Source organism: Tasmannia lanceolata, unplaced genomic scaffold, assembly GCF_043159265.1.
Source record: "Tasmannia lanceolata isolate RefF3 unplaced genomic scaffold, GAP_Taslan_0.1 ptg000011l, whole genome shotgun sequence".
Taxonomy (NCBI): Eukaryota; Viridiplantae; Streptophyta; class Magnoliopsida; order Canellales; family Winteraceae; genus Tasmannia; species Tasmannia lanceolata.
This window is the reverse complement of record NW_027518688.1, coordinates 19,924,118-19,942,500: the sequence shown is the minus strand read 5'-3', so window position 1 is coordinate 19,942,500 and position 18,383 is coordinate 19,924,118. Positions and strand designations below refer to the sequence as shown.

At 40.0% G+C, this 18,383-nt stretch overlaps 1 protein-coding gene across 2 annotated transcripts in view; it reads right to left on the bottom strand.

Moving 5' to 3' along the window:
• The window catches only part of AMY2 (alpha-amylase-like 2), a 30,025-nt gene that overhangs the window by 9,123 nt on the left and 2,519 nt on the right, over positions 1-18,383 (bottom strand). For both annotated transcript variants that reach the window (XM_077390638.1, XM_077390637.1), the window contains exons 4-8: positions 15,946-15,983; positions 5,226-5,352; positions 4,865-5,091; positions 2,143-2,288; positions 1,905-2,023 (exon numbers count right to left, since the gene is read on the bottom strand). In XM_077390638.1, coding sequence (XP_077246753.1) covers positions 1,905-2,023; positions 2,143-2,288; positions 4,865-5,091; positions 5,226-5,352; positions 15,946-15,983 — 657 coding nt within the window. The remainder of the gene's footprint in view (positions 1-1,904; positions 2,024-2,142; positions 2,289-4,864; positions 5,092-5,225; positions 5,353-15,945; positions 15,984-18,383) is intronic.

Here is an 18,383-nt window from a genome sequence, read left to right as displayed (position 1 = left end):
GGGATTCGTCGGGAAGTTGCCGGAGATTCGCCGGGGACACCCATTGCCAGTGTACTTTGCAATCAAAGCCACTGGATTTTTCTCACATCATGTACATTAGCCCCCTTTGCAATCAAAGCCATTGAATTTTTCTCACCTATTGCCACTGACGATGGGTGTGGGGTGATCAAAATGGGCGTAAATATCACTCCCCTAAACCATTCTCAAGCCCGGAAACCTCTCAAGCAGTTAACCATTCACACAGAAACCATTCAAGAGGGGGGGGGGGGGTTATATCCGGGGAAACGGATTTCACGGAATGGGATTCGCGGTTTTGGGTAATGTGAATCCCCGAATTTTATTATCAATGAAACACGAATCCCTAAATGAAGAATCGCGATTCCCAGATAGGGATTCGCGTTTCCGATGAAAACGATTCGGGATTCCCCTATTTTGGGGAATCGAATCGAATCCTGAATCTGATTTGCGAATCGGGGAATCGCGATTCCCCACCTGTGAGAACGAATCCTGCTTCCTTGCTTTTGACTCTCCCGAGTTATGACCGTGTCAACCGTATAACCAGCCGCGTTAACGAAGTACTTGACCGGGTCGTGCTGAGTTGACTAGGATTTTCTTCAGCTGCGTTTTGACCCACATTCGCATTTTGAAACAATGGAGAGACCGACATATTGTTCCTGAATCTTGGTACTCAGTGCTTTGACAATGCATCCATTGAAGACATTGACTAAGTTCTGGATAGCACGAAAAAAATTTATATCATAACCATGGTTTTAAATTTCTACCAAAACCGACACGAAATGTCCGAAATGTTTCTGTTCTATCCCCACCGAAACTGAAATGCATAAACTAAATTAGTAAGTATCAGTGGTAAACTACATTAGTATGTATGACATAATTATACTTCTATGGATTGCATGGAAAATGTTGTGCGTGCATTATGTATAAATATTAATATGAATTACATGCGGAATTTGGTATGTACATGTGCTAAATTATCAGGCATAGACAGCGGTGCATGTCGTTAGGTGTTCGGTTTTTTAAACCATTATGGATGGGTTTTTTTCTTTTATTTTTTTGCTTATGTGATAGCTTCTAAGTTTGTATTTTTGCTTATTCTAGCATTTCCTCGAGTTTCTCTTTAATTCTCTCATTTTCCATATGTTTCCTTGATTTTACAGGATTTCAACCAAATTTCCAATCGAAACCCAAACATTTCTGCTTTTGTGGCGACTAAAATCGAGACAAAACCGAAATTTAAAACCTTGAATAGATCTGCAAATGTTAAATTACATCGAACCCATCTAAATGTTGGGTTTATTGTATCGTTGAATGAAATACTATCTATAAGAGTCTCCAAACCTAGGACATAAAAGTGACAGAGACACACTAGAAGCTGCAACGAAATCTATCTCTCGTTCTTGTCTAGGGGTGCAACTTGGGTCGTGCTCAACCTGATTTTGGCTCGGGTTGGGTTGGCATTTTCTCAGGTTGGGTTGGGAAAAGTCAACCCGATTTAATTTCGGGTCGGGTTAGGGTTGAGGCCTTGGCAACCAGACCCGGCCCGAACCCAACCTCTATCCTCTAGTTTTCTCATCTTTTTCTAGGATTATGCTTTTTTCCTTGTATTTTTTCTATTTGGCCCGAGATGAACCCGACTCAACCCAACCCGATTTGGAGGCGGGTTGGGTTAGGGTTGGCCTCAACCCAACCCAACCCGACCCGAGTTGCACCCCTATTCTTGTCACTGTTAATTTTACCTAGGAAGAAGGAATGCAACTCCACCAAGACATAATAATTTGAATAGCTATTTTGATTAAATATTTCTTTGTTAGATTTTGGTTCAGATTGCCTGATTATGTTATAAATAGCCAAAGAAAAAAAAATAGTAGCGCCATGTTGAATACCTTGGTTGTAATCCAAGTTGTAGCTAGGTGGCATATAGTTGCAACTATCCCAGTACTCCCCAACAGAAAATATTGGCTTCGATTCCTCAATATATTCTTTCACAAATTTCGCTGAATACCTAAACATTAAACATTGTAGAATCACATAAATATTGAGCCTGAAATCAAACAATGAATGTTACTAGTGTAACCTAGCTGTAAAAGGAATGAGAACTGTGACTTTGCGGTCTTCACCAACCCTTTCGCAAAATCAAAACGGAAATCCTGGAATCCAACACTCTTGAGAAGCCATTGTAGCCAGTCAATAATGTCTTTTCGAACAAAAGGTTGACTATGATCTATGTTAGGAACTCCGTGGAAGTTATCCCCTGTGCTCCGGTTCCCCTGGAAACAAAAGCAGTAAAAGATTTGAGACAGGAAAACAATATTAAATATTAGGTGGATCAGCATTCTCAAATTCACATTGAACGTTACCAAAATTTTCAAATCAAACTGATAGAATAACCATGTACATTAAGAGACTCAATTCCTTAACCAGGTGTGTGGATGCACCAATCATATGACACTTCATACTACATCCGTTTGATCTTAACCGTCCACCTTTCACCCTTGCTCACTCTCTATCAGGCATGTCCGAATTCCCAAATAAACTCAGCCTGGGTTTTCGATACTGGGTCTAAAGATCATGCCATGGATGATCCAAGGTAAAAGAAGTAGCATTATCTAAACATATTTTTTTGAGGTGAAGCAGCATTCACTGTTGTTCATCATTTCAACTGTCAAATGTCTGGTGTGTTAGATAATAAAGCTCCATACGGTTGGTTTTTTCAGGAAACCACCTAATTACTCATTGTTCCGTGTGTTTGGTTGCGTATGTTGAGTGCATCTCCCACCTCATGAATGGGATAAGTTATCCATTTGAGCAGATAAGTGATTCTTTGTGGGGTATGGAGATGGACACAAAGGTTTTTCCTGTTATGATCCTAAAAAGTAGCATATGCAAGTGTCTTGTCATGTTGGTTTCCTAGAAAATGTATATTATTGCAATCTTGCCTCTACTATTTACTTTGTTTCATTTGTACCGTAATTTCGTGATGATGCTGATTCTATTCCTTCTCAGTCTCATATTTCCTTTGTATAAAAAAAATCTAGTAATCACTTATCATGGGAAGAAATTGCAAGCAATCTCATCAAATGCCCTTGCACCATATCCTTCACTTATGCAAGGTACCATCTCATCTTTTCTTGAATTTAGTTTTACTTCCTCTTCCTCATGCACTTTACGTCCTTCTAATCCTCATGATCGTTTTGGCTTACTCCTACAGTACTCTTTGCTAATATGAACTCACATTCTATTCCATCGAACTACACATGAACAACTAAGCAGGACTGTTGGAAGAAGGCTATTAGTGAATAGCTATAAGCATTGCATGAAAAAGATAATTGGGATTTGGTTCAGTATCCTCCAGATGTCACCGTCATTGGAAGTAAATGGGTTTATAGTTTATACCATAGTTTTAAGACTCCCCCTGCGTCATCGTGGACTCCCCCAAGTCGACTCCCTTTTCCCATGGCCGCGTTCCGTATTTTGCCCTACAAAGACAATAAAAACTCCTTTGGCTCTCCCGAGTTTTATGACCGCGTCAACCGAGTAGTCACCGCGTCATGTCAAGTTGACTAGGATTTTCTTCGACCACATTTTGACCCACATCTGAATTTTGTAACACTGGTTTATACCATCAAGCTCAAGTCAAATGGGAGCTTAAATAGATATATGGCAATGGCATGCTTGGTTTCTTAGGGAAACACGCAGAATATGGAATTGACTATGAGGATACAACACCCAAGATGGCTGACTTTGAACCGTCATCACCAAAGCATCCACACATCATTGGTCATTACTATAAATAGCGTCATGCCGAGTTGACTAGGATTTTTTTCGACCACATTTTGACCCACATCCGAATTTTGTAACACTGGTTTCTACCATCAAGCTCAAGTCAAATGGGAGCTTAAATAGATATATGGCATGCTTGGTTTCTTAGGGAAACACGCAGAATATGGAATTAATTATGAGGATACAACACCCAAGATGGCTGACTTTGAACCATCATCACCAAAGCATCTACACATCATTGGTCGTTACTATAGATAGATGGTAAAAATGCTTTCTTGCATGGAGACTTGTAAGAAACAATTTTATGCGACTCCTCCGAGCCTTTGTAATCCTTCATATACTTGTTCAACATCTTAGCTTAAGAAGACTCTTTGTGGACTTAAACAAGCTCATCGTGCCTAGGTTGAAAATTTTAGAGCGGCTATATTGGGCAATGGATTTCATTAGAGTGCTTCAGATTAGTCACTTTTAACTGAACACAATATAATAAGAAAAACTATTTTACTTATAGATGATATCATCACATATAGGGATGGCATGGGAGGGACAGATTAGTCGAAGTTATTTCATTACTCAGCATTTAAGCAATGATTTTCATTTGCAAACAAGTGCATCATGAGGTTTCTCTTCCCTGCTCATCAACTAGGGTAACAAACAAATTTGTCTCAAAACAATAGAACATTCAGTGATTCACTCCAATGCACAGAATCCCTTACATCCCTTATCACTAAATGGTAGACATCACTATGTTTCATCTTTTAATGAATATAGATTTTCATGTGGCATTTCTGCCTCAAACAATTCGGTATTCTGAGTGTTTCAGTAATTTTGTTGAAATGTTCGAAAAATAGAATAGCACACTTCTATGGGGATAGAGGAGGTGAATTCTTTTCAAAAAAATTCAGAATTATGCCAAACAGAAATAGTTTAGATAATATGTTTCTCTTACCTGATGTACATACACAATGTATGTCGGCATTGGAAAACAAAAGGTCCTTCATTATGTGCTAGTATGCACTATGCAGGGCCCCTGAAAAAGTTGAATGCAATGAATAATCCTTACCAATCCACCAGAGCAAGATGTGACAGCACGTTCATCCCATGATAATGGAATCCCATCATATCGATTATATGCTCCTCCATGCCCTTGACTAGTTCCAACGCGATGATTTATAACTACGTCAGCCATTGCTCTAATCTTGTGTTGCTGCATTTTTTGAAGTAAATCTTTTAATTGGTACTGAGATCCATACGAAGAGTCAAGTGAGAAGAGGTTCTGTGGCAGGTAACCTGTCAATAAAGAGAAATAATAAAGAAATGCAACAAGTCTGCGCATAAATTAGAAAAATAAAGGTGGACAACTGTTACTCAATGTTTTTTACCATTCAAAACAAAAAAAACAAAAAAATTGTCACTCTGTCAACCTTCTGGTGAAAAGGAATGTGTTGCTGGAGGCAACCATGCTGATGTAAACCCAGACTTTGCAAGATCTGGAATTTTCTTTTCTAAATTTCTCCACCAATCATGTTTATGAGATTCCCAATTGAAAGCCTGTTGACAAGAATAATGGTTGAGCATTATAGTTATTGCAACTCTCAACAGGCACCTGGCGGTTGAGAAATTAAATATTATATGATATGAATTCAACACCATGATCTGTTCACCATAGAGGAGTGAGAAGAAGAAGAAAAGAAGAACTAAGAGAACAAAAACATATACTTAATCTTTTATTTCTTCTATAAGCATCACACACCTTGACTTATATCTTCTACTACATTGTTGCAGAAGGTCCCATACAAGAACCATTACCACTTATATATGCAAAGCAATTACGAACTTTAGCTTCCTAATTAATTAAAATCCTACAAAATATAATCCTTTTCTAAATCTAAAAAATATGGGTTTCATAACTCAAACAAAACATAAACTACTCAAAATAACTTCTTCGATACAAATTATCTACCGTATTTTGTGTGCTTCTCTTTCTGGTTTTCTGCTAAAGTTGGATCCTTGACTACACAAATTCTATTGAGTTTGCATCACTGAAAGTTGAGGTGTGGCTTATCACTGTAAGTGTAAAAGTGTCGGCTCTCCTTTCAACACTTGTAAACGTATTGTTAAAAGTGGCAGGCTTCATGTGGGCGTCAACATGTTTTTGTACCATGTTAAGTGTGACATTCTATTTTATTATTGAATATTGTGTTTACCTCTTTTATTATTAACTATTCTTTTATTATAAACTCTTCTTTAACTAATATTTGCTGTTATATCCCCTCCCTTAAACCTAAAACTCTAAACAATCTCTTATTCTAATATTATATTCATTGTATACTATTGCTTTCCTCGCTGCATATTGGAGACTGGAGATATTTAAATTAAATTGATGAATGGGGTTTTATTTGATTATTTCATGTTTGTTTTAGAATATAGTTGATTAATCCTAAGATTTATTAATTTGTTAAAAGAATACCATATTTATATTGTTTCAAATTATGATAGTAACAAGTAATTTTATATGTATGTACGTGTATGGTTGTGTCCCTGTTTTGTGATTTTTAGGTGTTTCCATGTTAGACACCTCGTATCCATGTCAAAACTCCACACACGAATCCATGTCCAAAATCATGATTATATATATTTTCTGTTTTAGCCGTGTCCCCGTTTCTAAAATTTGGGGCGTTGTCGTTGCCAACACTCCATGTCCGTGTCAACAAGCAACACTCGGGTCTAGTATCTTCCCAAAGTGTATTAGCACGGTTTTGAAGGCCATCATTCATTTGAAGCATTTTTTATGTCGGATCTCTCCATCTAGGCTCCTTGAAGGATTTCAATTCATCCATCATAACCAATACTAAAAAAGAATTGTTTAATGGCAAACCTAAAAGCATCAATTGGATATCCGAAGCAGATTCTTTTGGGGGCTGTGCACCCCCCGGCCTGCTGAGTTCCATTTTCATGCCATTGGACACTTTCAGAAACTAGACCCGAAATTTCCTCAAGATTAGGAAATGAAACTTCAACCCGTGATATAAGATGCCAACGTGGGCATCTTGGGTTCACAGTTCTAGGAAAATGAAGTTTTTTGTACTTTTCTTTAAGATTTTATGAGAAATAATCATCGAATCTTTCTTCCATGGTCATGTTTTATTGATACATGTCCATATATGGGTATCTCTTTTGGAATAGAGGAATCTTCTTTAGTTTCAATAGCAATTAGACTTCTCCTCGTGCATAAATCTCCTCTCTGTTTTTTTGGTCTCCTAAAGTCAAGAATCGTGAAGAATTTCACAGGCACTGAAACGGAGTTGTTAATCAATTATGGCTGAGGACTTTCTACTGGTCAGCTAATGCAAGAATTAACCAGTTCTGATACCAATAGGGTTGAATTTCACAACCAGACGATGGGGTGATTCAAATCCAAGAAAAACTATAGAATGCTTAAAGAAAACAGCAATATGGTACTGGTTGTTGTTGTCTATGTGAAAAAAAGCAGCTAAGCAAAGGGTAACTTGCATTAACTTATCAAGAGGCAACAAAAGCTCCCCAAAAAAGTGTGTTAAATCATATTGTTAGAATAAGCCTAGTATGGGCAATCTTGTCATTGTACTCGTTCTCCTATTATATAAATACTTTAGTGAGGGGGAGCCTTGCCCTAACTCACTATTCTCCATTTTCCTCTCTTTCTCACGTAACATGGTATTAGAGCCCTAGGGTTTCCGATTCCTAGGGACAATCGCCAGCCTCCATCTCCTCTAGCCTCCACCCAAAGCCAAATCCATCTACCGCACCGCCCCCAACCCATCTCCTTCAACTTCCATCCAAAGCCACCCAAAGCCAAAGCCAAACCCCTACGGCACCCCATACCCCTCCTGAAACCCTTACGGCACCCATCACAGCCGTAAGCCCCTCTCTCCCTTACCCCACTCCCTTACGGCACCCACTACAGCCGTATACCCCCCTCTCCCTCACCCCCACTCCCTTACAGCACCCACTCCTCCCATAACCCTTACTGAACCCACCCACAATCGTATATCCATTCTCCCCTCACCCCACCGCTACTGTAATCCTTACGGGACCCCCCCAACCCGTATACATCTTCCCCTCTCATCTCTTCCCCTCAGGTAAACCTTATGGCACCCAATCCCTTTCGTATACTCTCTCTCTCTCTCCTCCCCCCCCAACCACGACACCATCCCTATCTTCTCCCCTGCCTTATGGCATCTTCCCAACCCCCCCCCCCCCCCCCCCCCGACACATTCTCTGCCTTACGGCTATCCACCCCCCTCTCTTGCCACCATCTATCTGCCTTACGACACCCCCCTTCACCCCCTCTCCCCTCCTACCTGCCTTACGGCAAACCCCAACCCCCCAGACACTCTCTGCAACCCCCAAGCCCCATATAAGTCATTCATTTCTGCTATTCCTTGAATCCTAACCCTCGGTTTACACTTCGTCCCTCTTCTATCTCCATGTGCTAAGTAATTTTCGTTGTTTTTTTATGTTTCCTTTGCAGCTTCGTCTTCTCTTCTCCATGGCCCCCCTCATTCCTCTTGTAGTTTGTCTGCGAAGCCGCGATATGATTCATTGTTCTTGTTAGTTGGTTTCTCCATCTTCTAGTTCTTCCCCTGGCTGCATATTGTTGTGGGTCTTTCTTCCTTCTCGTCATTTGTTGTCACTGTGGAGCCACCTGTCATTGTGGATCCCTCTCTTTGCATGACCACTGAGGTCTATGCCCAAACCCCCCCTTAGGCTTCCTCTTCTTCTTCTCCTAGCTTGGCACCTGTGGAGGGCTCTTATCCACAGCTGACCACTACCAAGCTTGATGGAACCAACTACCTATCCTGGAAGGTTGCCATTGAGACCTATCTTCTTGGATGGGGCAAGGTCAGTTTCCTTCGTCAGGATCCTCCCTCGCCCAAGGACCCTACATATACTCACTGGGAACAGGACGCATTGATTCAGACTCTCCTTTGGCAGAGCATGACCCCTGCCATTTCTTCCACCATGATCCTACTCCCGACCGCGAAGGAGATCTGGGATCACACTGCCTTGACATATTATGGAGTTGAAAACCTCACGCGTATCTGTGCCACGTATTCTGAGTGGATGCGTATACGCTGTGGTGACATGTCCCTTGAGGCTCACTATGGCCAGTTTGTCTCTTTACGTCAGCAGCTTGACATATTCCTGCCTCTTACCTCTGATGTTAACGTTCTCCGAAGACAGCGAGAACAAATTCGAGTGGTACATCATCTTGAGAGCCTGGGCCCTGAGTTCACTCATTTGCGTCATCAGATTCTTTGTTCAGGTAACATTCCGTCTCTGAGAGAGGCCTACTCACATGCACAACAGTGTCTTGGCGAGTCCCCGTCACGGCTACCTGTTGACAGTTCTGCTCTAGCTACGTATGATGGCGGTAGTCGCCCTGTCAGGGGCGGTGGTACATTCCCACGAACTCGTGGTCGTGGCCCTGGTGGTGGGCGTGTTGGTAGTGGACGTGGTCATCTTTATTGTACCCACTGTCAGCGTGATGGTCACCAGGTTGAGACTTGCTATACGCTTCACACTAAGCTTCGTCCGCCTCGCTCACCACATCTCACGACAGCTAGCCCCTTTGACACAATTGCGTCTAGCTCTGTCTCTGCATCGGTTGGTGATTCCTTCACCTTTACTAGGGCGGATTATGAGGAGTTACAACGCTTTCGTCAGAGTGCTCACCATCCCACTGCAGGCTTTGCTTAGCTAGGTAGTTCACCCACGACCTTACTCTCTAGCTCAGGGTCTTGGATTATTGACTCAGGAGCCTTAACTCATATGACTGGTAACTCATCTCAGCTTTCTTCCTTTCGTTTATTTCCATCTGCTTATCAGTCCATTCCTCTAGCTGATGGCTCCACTTCTCCCATTACTGGTATTGGCACCACGTGTCCCTCCCCTCACCTACCCTTATCCTCTGTATTATGTGTTCCTAAGTCTCCTTTCAGTTTAGTTTCTATTAGTCAACTTACGAAAAATCTTAATTTCTCAATCTCATTTTCCCTTCTTATTGTGTATTTCAGGATCTTTTGACTGAGAAGAAGATTGGATCGGGACGTGAGGTGCATGGCCTATACTGCCTTGATTGCAGTTATTTTCCAACTGTTTTACATGGTTCAGTGGATGCCTTTCAGTGGCACTGTCGCCTTGGCCACCCAAAACTTCAGCGCCTCAGACAGACATCCTTAGTTCCTGCTTCTGTTTCACCTTTTCAATGTGAGTCTTGTGAACTCGAGAAGCATCACAGAGTGTCATTTCCTTCCCGAGTCATTAGTTGAGTCGATAGTCCTTTTCATTTGGTTCATTCAGATGTATGGGGACCCTCTAGGGTCGTGTCAAATAATGGATTCAAGTATTTTATAGTTTTCATTAATGATTATTCTCGCATGACATGAGCGTATTTACTGAAGGACCGTTCTGAGGTCTTTTCTGCTTTTCAAACTTTTCATGTTGAAATAAAGAATCATTTTGGTTGCAATCTTAAATGTCTCCGTACTGATAATGCTCGGGAGTTTTTCTATGGTTCTCATGGCTTTCAGGACTACCTTTCCTCTCTTGGTATTACACACCAATCCTCCTGTGCTTACACCTCCCAACAGAATGGTGTAGCCGAGAGAAAATTGCGATATTTACTCGAGGTAGCCCGCACTCTACTTTTTTCAGATGCGGGTGCCTAAAACCTTTTGGGGGGAGGTTATTCTGACTGCGTGCTTTCTGGCGAATCGCCCTCCATCTTCTGTCCTACGTGGTGATTCTCCTATCACACCTTATATCCACAACAGGATCCTGTTCCCCCTACGCCTCGTGTCTTTGGGTGCGTATGTTTTGTCCATCATCTAGATCCTGGTCGTGAGTCGTGACAAACTCGATCCTCGGTCGGAACGATGTCTTTCTGGGCTACTCACGTACTTAGAAAGGCTATTGTTGTTATAGCACCCGCCTGCGTCTGTGGTTTGTGTCGGTTGATGTTACATTTTTTGAGTCAGAACCCTTCTTTAGTCCTCCGTCAGTCCCTAGTGCCTCCAGGCTGGAGCCCGATGTCTTAATTTCTCTTCCTGTACTTCCAGACATTGTTCTGGCCCCATTACCATCACCCTCTGCTTATCCTGTTGGTCAGGTCGAATCCTATGTTCCCAAATTGGCTCCACCAGATACGACGAAACACTATCAGCGGCGTCAGCAGCAAGATCGACATCTCCTTCCATCGTCTTCACAGGAAGAGATCACTTTACCCTCTACCCAGGTACCCTCTCTTCCCTCTCCTATAGTTGTCTCTGACTCACCTATCACCTCTCGTACTCGCTCTCATTCTACTGCAAACCCAATTTCTAATTTTGTTACTTACGATCATCTAACTCTTTTCAAAAGCTTTGTGCTTTCTATGTCTTTTGTTGTGTTACCTCAGTGTCATTGGATGAGGCTCTAGCTCACCCAATGAGGCTCTAGTCATTGGGTGGCGTGCTGCCATGGACCTTGAGATGGGTGCTCTACATTTCAACCAGACGTGGGATTTGGTTTCTCTCTTGTCTGGTACTAGACCTGTTGGCTGCCGCTGGGTATTCTCCATAAAATATCTGCCAGATGATACTGTTGCGCGTTTGAAAGCTCGTCTTGTGGCTAAGGGATATACTCAGACGTTTGGCGTTGATTACAATGAAACGTTCTCTCCAGTTGCGAAGATACCATATGTTCGCGTTCTCCTCTCGCTTTAATCATGGTTGGCATCTTCATCAATTAGATGTGAAGAATGCTTTCCTGCAAGGCGACCTTCATGAAGAGGTGTATATGGAGCAACCTCCAGGGTTTGCGCTCAGGGGGAGGTGTCATTCTCTGTCTGTCGCCTCAGAAAATCTCTATATGGCTTGAAGCAGTCTCCATGAGCATGATTTGGCTGGTTCAGTGAGGCCATTATGTGTTTTGGTTTGAGACAGTGTGTTGTAGACCATTCGGCATTCAGTCATCAGTCCTCAGCAGGATGCATTCTATTGATTGTATATGTTGATGATATCATCATCACAGGTAGTAATTCAGGGGGAATCCAGAAAATGAAGATCTTCTTACAAAGAGAGTTCGCTACAGAAGACTTGGGACGCCTCAGAAATTTTCTTAGGTAGAGGTGGCATACTCCTCTAGTGGTTTGTCTCTATCACAGAGGAAGTATGTTTTGGATTTGTTGGAGGAAACAGGAAATCTTGGTGTAAAACTTGTGTCTGCACCTATGGATCCCAATGTAAAACAAGTTCCAGAAGGAGACCTATTGGAGGACCTTGGCAAGAATAGAAAACTTGTGGGCAAGCTCATATACCTTACCGTTACTCGTCCTGATATCTCTTATGTTGTTGGGGTAGTCAGTCAGTACATGAGCTCCTCACGTACCTCACACTGGAGTGCAATGATTCAGATTCTTAAATACCTGAAGGGTGCACCAGGAAAAGGCCTATTATTCAAGAGACATGTTCATATGCGAATTGAGGGATTCTCGGATGCCGATTGAGCTGGATCTCCTGCAGAAAGGAGATCGACTACTGGGTACTGAACCTTTGTAGGAGGTAACCTGGTGTCATGGAACAGTAAGAAGCAGGGCGTCATTGCAAAGTCAAGTGCTGAGGCAGAATACAGAGCGATGGCACACACGAGTACAGAGATTATCTGGTTGAGATCACTTCTGTCTGAGATTGGTATCGTATCTTCTTCGCCTTCTCAATTGTACCGTGACAACAAGGCCGTCATCTATATTGCAACAAACCCAGTCTTCCATGAGCAAACAGAGCACATCGAAGTCGACTGTCACTTCATTTGTCAAAGAATTCAAAGGGGGAGATATGTACTGTATTCACTCGTTCTGCAGATTAGTTGGTTGATATGTTCACATAGCCCTTGAATAAAGCAAAGTCAAGCGATATTTGTAACAAGCTAGGAATGTATAATCTATACATTCCAGCTTGAGGGGGAGTGTTAGAATAAGCCTTGTATGGACAATCTAGTCATTGTACTCGTTCTCCTATTATATAAATACTTTATGAGGGGGAGCCTTGCCCTAACTCACAATTCTCCATTTTCCTCTCTTTCTAACGTAACACATATAAATAGAATAAACACCCTATATTTGTCACCTTCAAAATAATTTCCTTCCTAGAATAAACACCCTATATTTTTCCTATACATTTTCTATCAAACAATACTAAAACAAGATAAAATCATCTATGGACAAAAAGAAACTAACCAAAATCTCTTCTTAAGATAAACATTTATTCTAAGCTGTTTTTAAATAATAAACTAATCGTAATCCAAAGTTCCTACTTCAATTTAAAACTCCTCAATTCAATAGAAACTGGACAAGCTTCACCACTTTTTCCAAAACATGGACTTTCTAAGACCTAACAAAAATATTCTGAAAAATTCAAATCAAAATCACCAAAATTCATCAAAGTTCTTTCTCCAAAGATAATACTTCATCCTCGATTTCTAGTTTGAAGAACCTAAGGATTTGCCTTGCAAAATCAGCATTCTTAAACAGTCTCAAGATCCTCTCTTAGGTAACGTTAGACCATTCTAGGTAGTACATTGCAGCCAAGTTATTTCTCTGTTATCTTAGTTCTTGGGGTACAGTGATTGAACCTTTTAGACACTAGACTTTATTGTCAGGATGTAAAAACTCAGCCAACATCTGTTGGGAAAATAACTGGGGACACTTGTTAATAAAATAATGGACTGTCTGGCATTGAAGGCTTGAATAGTTTATCAATGACAATGGTTTTCTACCATTTCTTTAAAAAGTGGAATTCTAACTCTCTTTCACTCACAGCAAATTGTGGGAAAATATTATCATAAAAAAGTAGGGAAGAGGGAGTGGAAGGATTAGCACTGAGAGTTTGGAAACTGGAAAAGGCAGGCTTTGGCTACTCGGAGGAATTGGACAAAAATTCTTTTGTTGATTTCAAAGAAAATGAAGGTTTAGAATGACGAATATTTGGAAGTTTAGGTATCAAGCATACAAATGGCATAAGAGTATCATGCTTAAGAGGAGTTTCCCCCAGCCTAAATTGTTATCCTTGGACCCTTTTCCTCATGTGCCCAACAATTTCATTGGACTATGTGAGATGCCATCCGATGGGAAAATATAGACGGATTGTGGAGCACCCCGGCATAGCCTGGGATTTGCAATTCAGAAGAAATTTCTTTGGTAGGGAGCTCAAGTGGGTAGCTCTTTTGCTGGGTATGGTGGAAAGGCAGTTTATTAGAAGCTTGGGTTCAGACAAAAGAATTTGGATCTGGTGCACCTCTGGGGATTTCAGTGTCAAATCATTCTACATACAACTCACTTCTTGCACGGCATCTCCGTATGCAGCTAAAGTGTGAAGCATCCCAGCTTCCCCTAGAATGTGCACCTTCGGCTGAACGGCTACTTTGGACAAGATCCCGACAGTCGACCACCTGCGCCACTGTCACATGTTGATTGTGGCTCATTGTGCTCTATGTATCGAAGTAGGCTAATCAGTGGACCACCTTCTACACTGCAAATTTGCCAGGGAGGTTTGGCAGTCTTATTGAGGTTTGGCATTTCATGGGTTTCTCCAGCCCATTCGGATCAACTTGAGGATTCGTTGGCATTGGCCCCTTGGAGAAAGAAAGGCAAAGTGCTATGGAACGTGGTTTTACTAGCTACAATTTGGGTGTTGTGGAAGGAAAGAAATGCGCTAGAACCTTTAAGGGTGTGGTCAAGAGTCTGTCTTTTATCTTCGTTAAGGCTCTTGCTTTAATTATCTCTTGGGTAAGGGCCCTCCCATCATTTAGCTTTGTTTCGACTTATGATCTTTTGCATGGCTGGAAGGAGATTTGCCTAGGGGGAGGCCCGACTGTGCATGTGATTCAAAATTGGTCTCCTTCACCTTCGGGTTTCCTTAAGCTTAATTTGGATGGATCTAGTTTGGGAAACCCTGGCCTGATGGAGTGGGCGGTTTTCCTTAGAAACGAGGTTGGCTAGTGGCGACACGCTTTGGGCTTTCTCTGGACCCCTAGGGATTACTGACTCAATGAGACTGAAGCCAGGGTGGCCTTTCAAGGTATAAAACTAATCGCACCTTCTGATTTATCAAGGGTGATTGTCGAGGGGGGCTCTCTCATGGTTTTAAATTTCGACCGAAATCTGAAATTTCGGATTTCGGTCAACACCGAAACCGAAGTGAATGAAATCCGAAATTACCGTAACGTACCAAATTTCGGTAATTTCGGTGAAATTTCACAAAAAATATTAATTTTTTATTCCTTTACAAAATTTCAGCAGAAATTAATTTCAGTCAAAATTTCGGCCCAAAAAACCGACATTTCGAGTGTCTTGACCGAATTTCGGGATTTCGGCTAGGTCCGAAATATATGCCAAAACCGAAATTTCAAACCATGGACTCCCTAAACATCATACGATGGTTACAGGAAAGCGGTAAGCCCCCTTGGCGCTTCTCTAATTGGACAGATGAGATTTTGAAGCGTGTTGGGGAGTGACATCTCTTTTTATCATGTAAAACGATCGGCCAATTCGGAAGCAGATAGATTGGCAAGGGCTGGAGTTGCGAGATCGGAATTATTACTTTTCGATTACTTAACCCCGTGATAGTTGCTTTTTCCATCTTTGTATTTTCTCTTTCTTCTATTTTCTTCTTTGCTGACCTCCGACTGTATTATCTTCCTATATTTATGAATGATTCATTACCCTTAAATAAATAGACAGATACCTAAAAGAAGGCCCTTAGGATATTATTTTTCTTGTAGAGACACTTCTTTCTGTTTATATTCCTAGCCTCTTTTTATGAACTCACATATCTCAACGACCTATTTAATAAATATTAAAACTAAGTTCTCACACATACTTGAGAGTTGAGGCTTGAGACAATAAAAAAAATTATTTCAAGAAATAACAAATAAATCAGAAAGTGCATTAATCTATAAGCTCTAACAGGTGAAAATGGTACAATTCAAAACTAACAAAATTAGATGCAGAATGCAGGAAATACCAGCTCATCTTAATATCAAGCAAAAAAGTAAAATATCCTAGAATTAGAGTTGTCCTAGCTATCCAGGGCATTTAATATCCCCCCATCTTTGCCAATTTACCTGGATAAGAATTTCTCTTCCATTCCGTACAGCTGCACCTGCAAATGATTCCAAAAGATTGTGTTCAGCTATACAATATCGAAGAAACATGATAGGTCAAACTATATTGTAGCACAATATGGTCCAAGACAAATATAAATGCATCATGGTGAGTATCCCTTTGATCTTCGAAAGTTTATGCTATTCTCAAAAAGCCCAAATTCAATCCCCAATAGTTAAGAGAAACATTATGTATTAGTAAGACCACATTCACAAAGCGCTATATGTAAATATAGACTATTCCATAAAATATTCATTTGTAATTGGAGAAAAGATTGTTGTCAACTCTAACTATTCCACTGGAGTAAGAAACTTGCTCCTCAGCATAGAAATTTGGAATATGATTTTAGAAACTAAAACTCCACTTTCATTGTAAACTTTTAGGGGGAAACCATCGCAGTTTTGGATAGGTCCCCATGAAATTTTGGACAGTTCCAATTATTAAGGTTATGAAAGAAAAAACCCATAATTTGATAAGTGGAACTCTATAATTCATACAAAAATTGGCCTCTCTAACCATTTGGTTGACCTTAATAACAAAGACTGACTTAAATCAGCATAGCTACAGCAGAATTTCAGTTAAATTCCTGAAGGCAGGACTTCATAAATAGGCATGAAGAAAAGTTTATCAAGTGTGACATAGAGAAATGACAAAGCATAATGGTTAATGCACTAGGAATATAGGAGAATAAATAATGGCCATTCAAATCCTGATAGTGTAATAGATCTTAAAATTGAAACTATCAAATGCAATTCTCAAAACCGTATTCCCAAAATAATAGCCAAATGGAAAATTGGGGTACGCTGGACAGACAGAAGCATCAGATTCCATTTTTTCAGCATTTCTTTGACCTACGAATTTCAAGCATCTTACTACTTTCCTCCAAACCAGTTATATCTTTTCCTTAACAGATTTTTAATGCTTTGAATTTCACTATTATTTTGCGTTTAACATTTGCTACAAATAGAGAAAGCTTTGGATTCCTACGAAAGTCTAGCTTGATAAGCACTAAGGGCTTCCCTTTATACATAACATCTCCAAATAAACCTATTCCATGTGTATCAAGGTTCAAGGGGCCAATATAATATGTATCGGAAATGCAGGCGACATCTATCGCCGATGTGAATCTGGTGATATGGACAGTCATGGTCCCAAAAACAGAGTGAGATGAAATGTTTCTATCAGATTTTTGTGTTTCTTTTTATTTATAATGATTTTTTTGCATATTTACTTCACTTAAAACTATGATTTGAAAATTTAAACATGATTTATTATACTTGCATTATGTTGACTAGCGTATTGGTCCCCCGTCTATCTGCCTATCTATAAAGTTTTTTTTGTTATTACTTGAATTAAAACTATAGAAAGTAGAAACTATGATTTTAACTAAAGAAATGATCAAATAAACAAAAAAATCTGTAAAATGTTAACATAATTACATAAGTACTAACAGGTACCCGCAATTAAAAAATTGTAAAAAAAGTAAAATAAACAAGAATAGTGACACAAATAGATCTAGGTCAAAATCTTAAAAATACCAAACATAAAAGAAAGTTATAGATCTAGGTCAAAATCTTAAAAAATCAAACATAAAATAAAGTTACTTAAAACTGTAAAAGTTAATAAATCATGAAAGTGCAAAAAAGGTAAAAAGAGTTCATGAAAAAATGGGCACATGGAAAATAACATATGTTAAATACAATGGATGTAGCCTAAAAGAAGTGTAAAACAATAAAAAAAGAGCACGGCTAGGAAAACAGGATTCCCTTTTGGGGAGAAAAACAGGAATTATTTATTGGACCCACGTCGACTAAAAGACCAATAAATACACTTTGAAAACAGTTAAATCAACGGTCATGTCAAGCCCCTTTTTATTTCCAAAACGGAATTCCGTTTTCAAAGTGTTTTCCATGAAAAAAATATGTGACATATAATTCTATCAATGAAAGACAAACATTATAAACAAACAGAAAAAAAGAAGAAAACAATAAAATCCACATAAGAAACACCCAAATCTCCTCAAATCTTGTCACAAACATGCATATCCAATGAATCGTGCATGTTTTTAAGGTATTGCAACTAATCCATGAAAAAGAAAACAAAAGGAGAAGAAATAAGGATTTCACTTTCATGAACCAATTTGGTCCATAAATTTGCACTCCAGATACTTTTCCCGTGGTCATCTAGTAGATTTTTGTTGCTTTGTGATACAAACTTTAATCAAGAAAAGAAAAAAAATTAAAAATAAATAAATACCAGGGTATTCACTCGAACAAATCATAAGATATACAGCATAAAATCCCATACCGGTCGCATCGGCTCCATGTTGGTCATGTTGGCCGATACACCTTGCATATCAGCCATACCGGCTGATACAAGTGTAATATTTTTGTGAGCC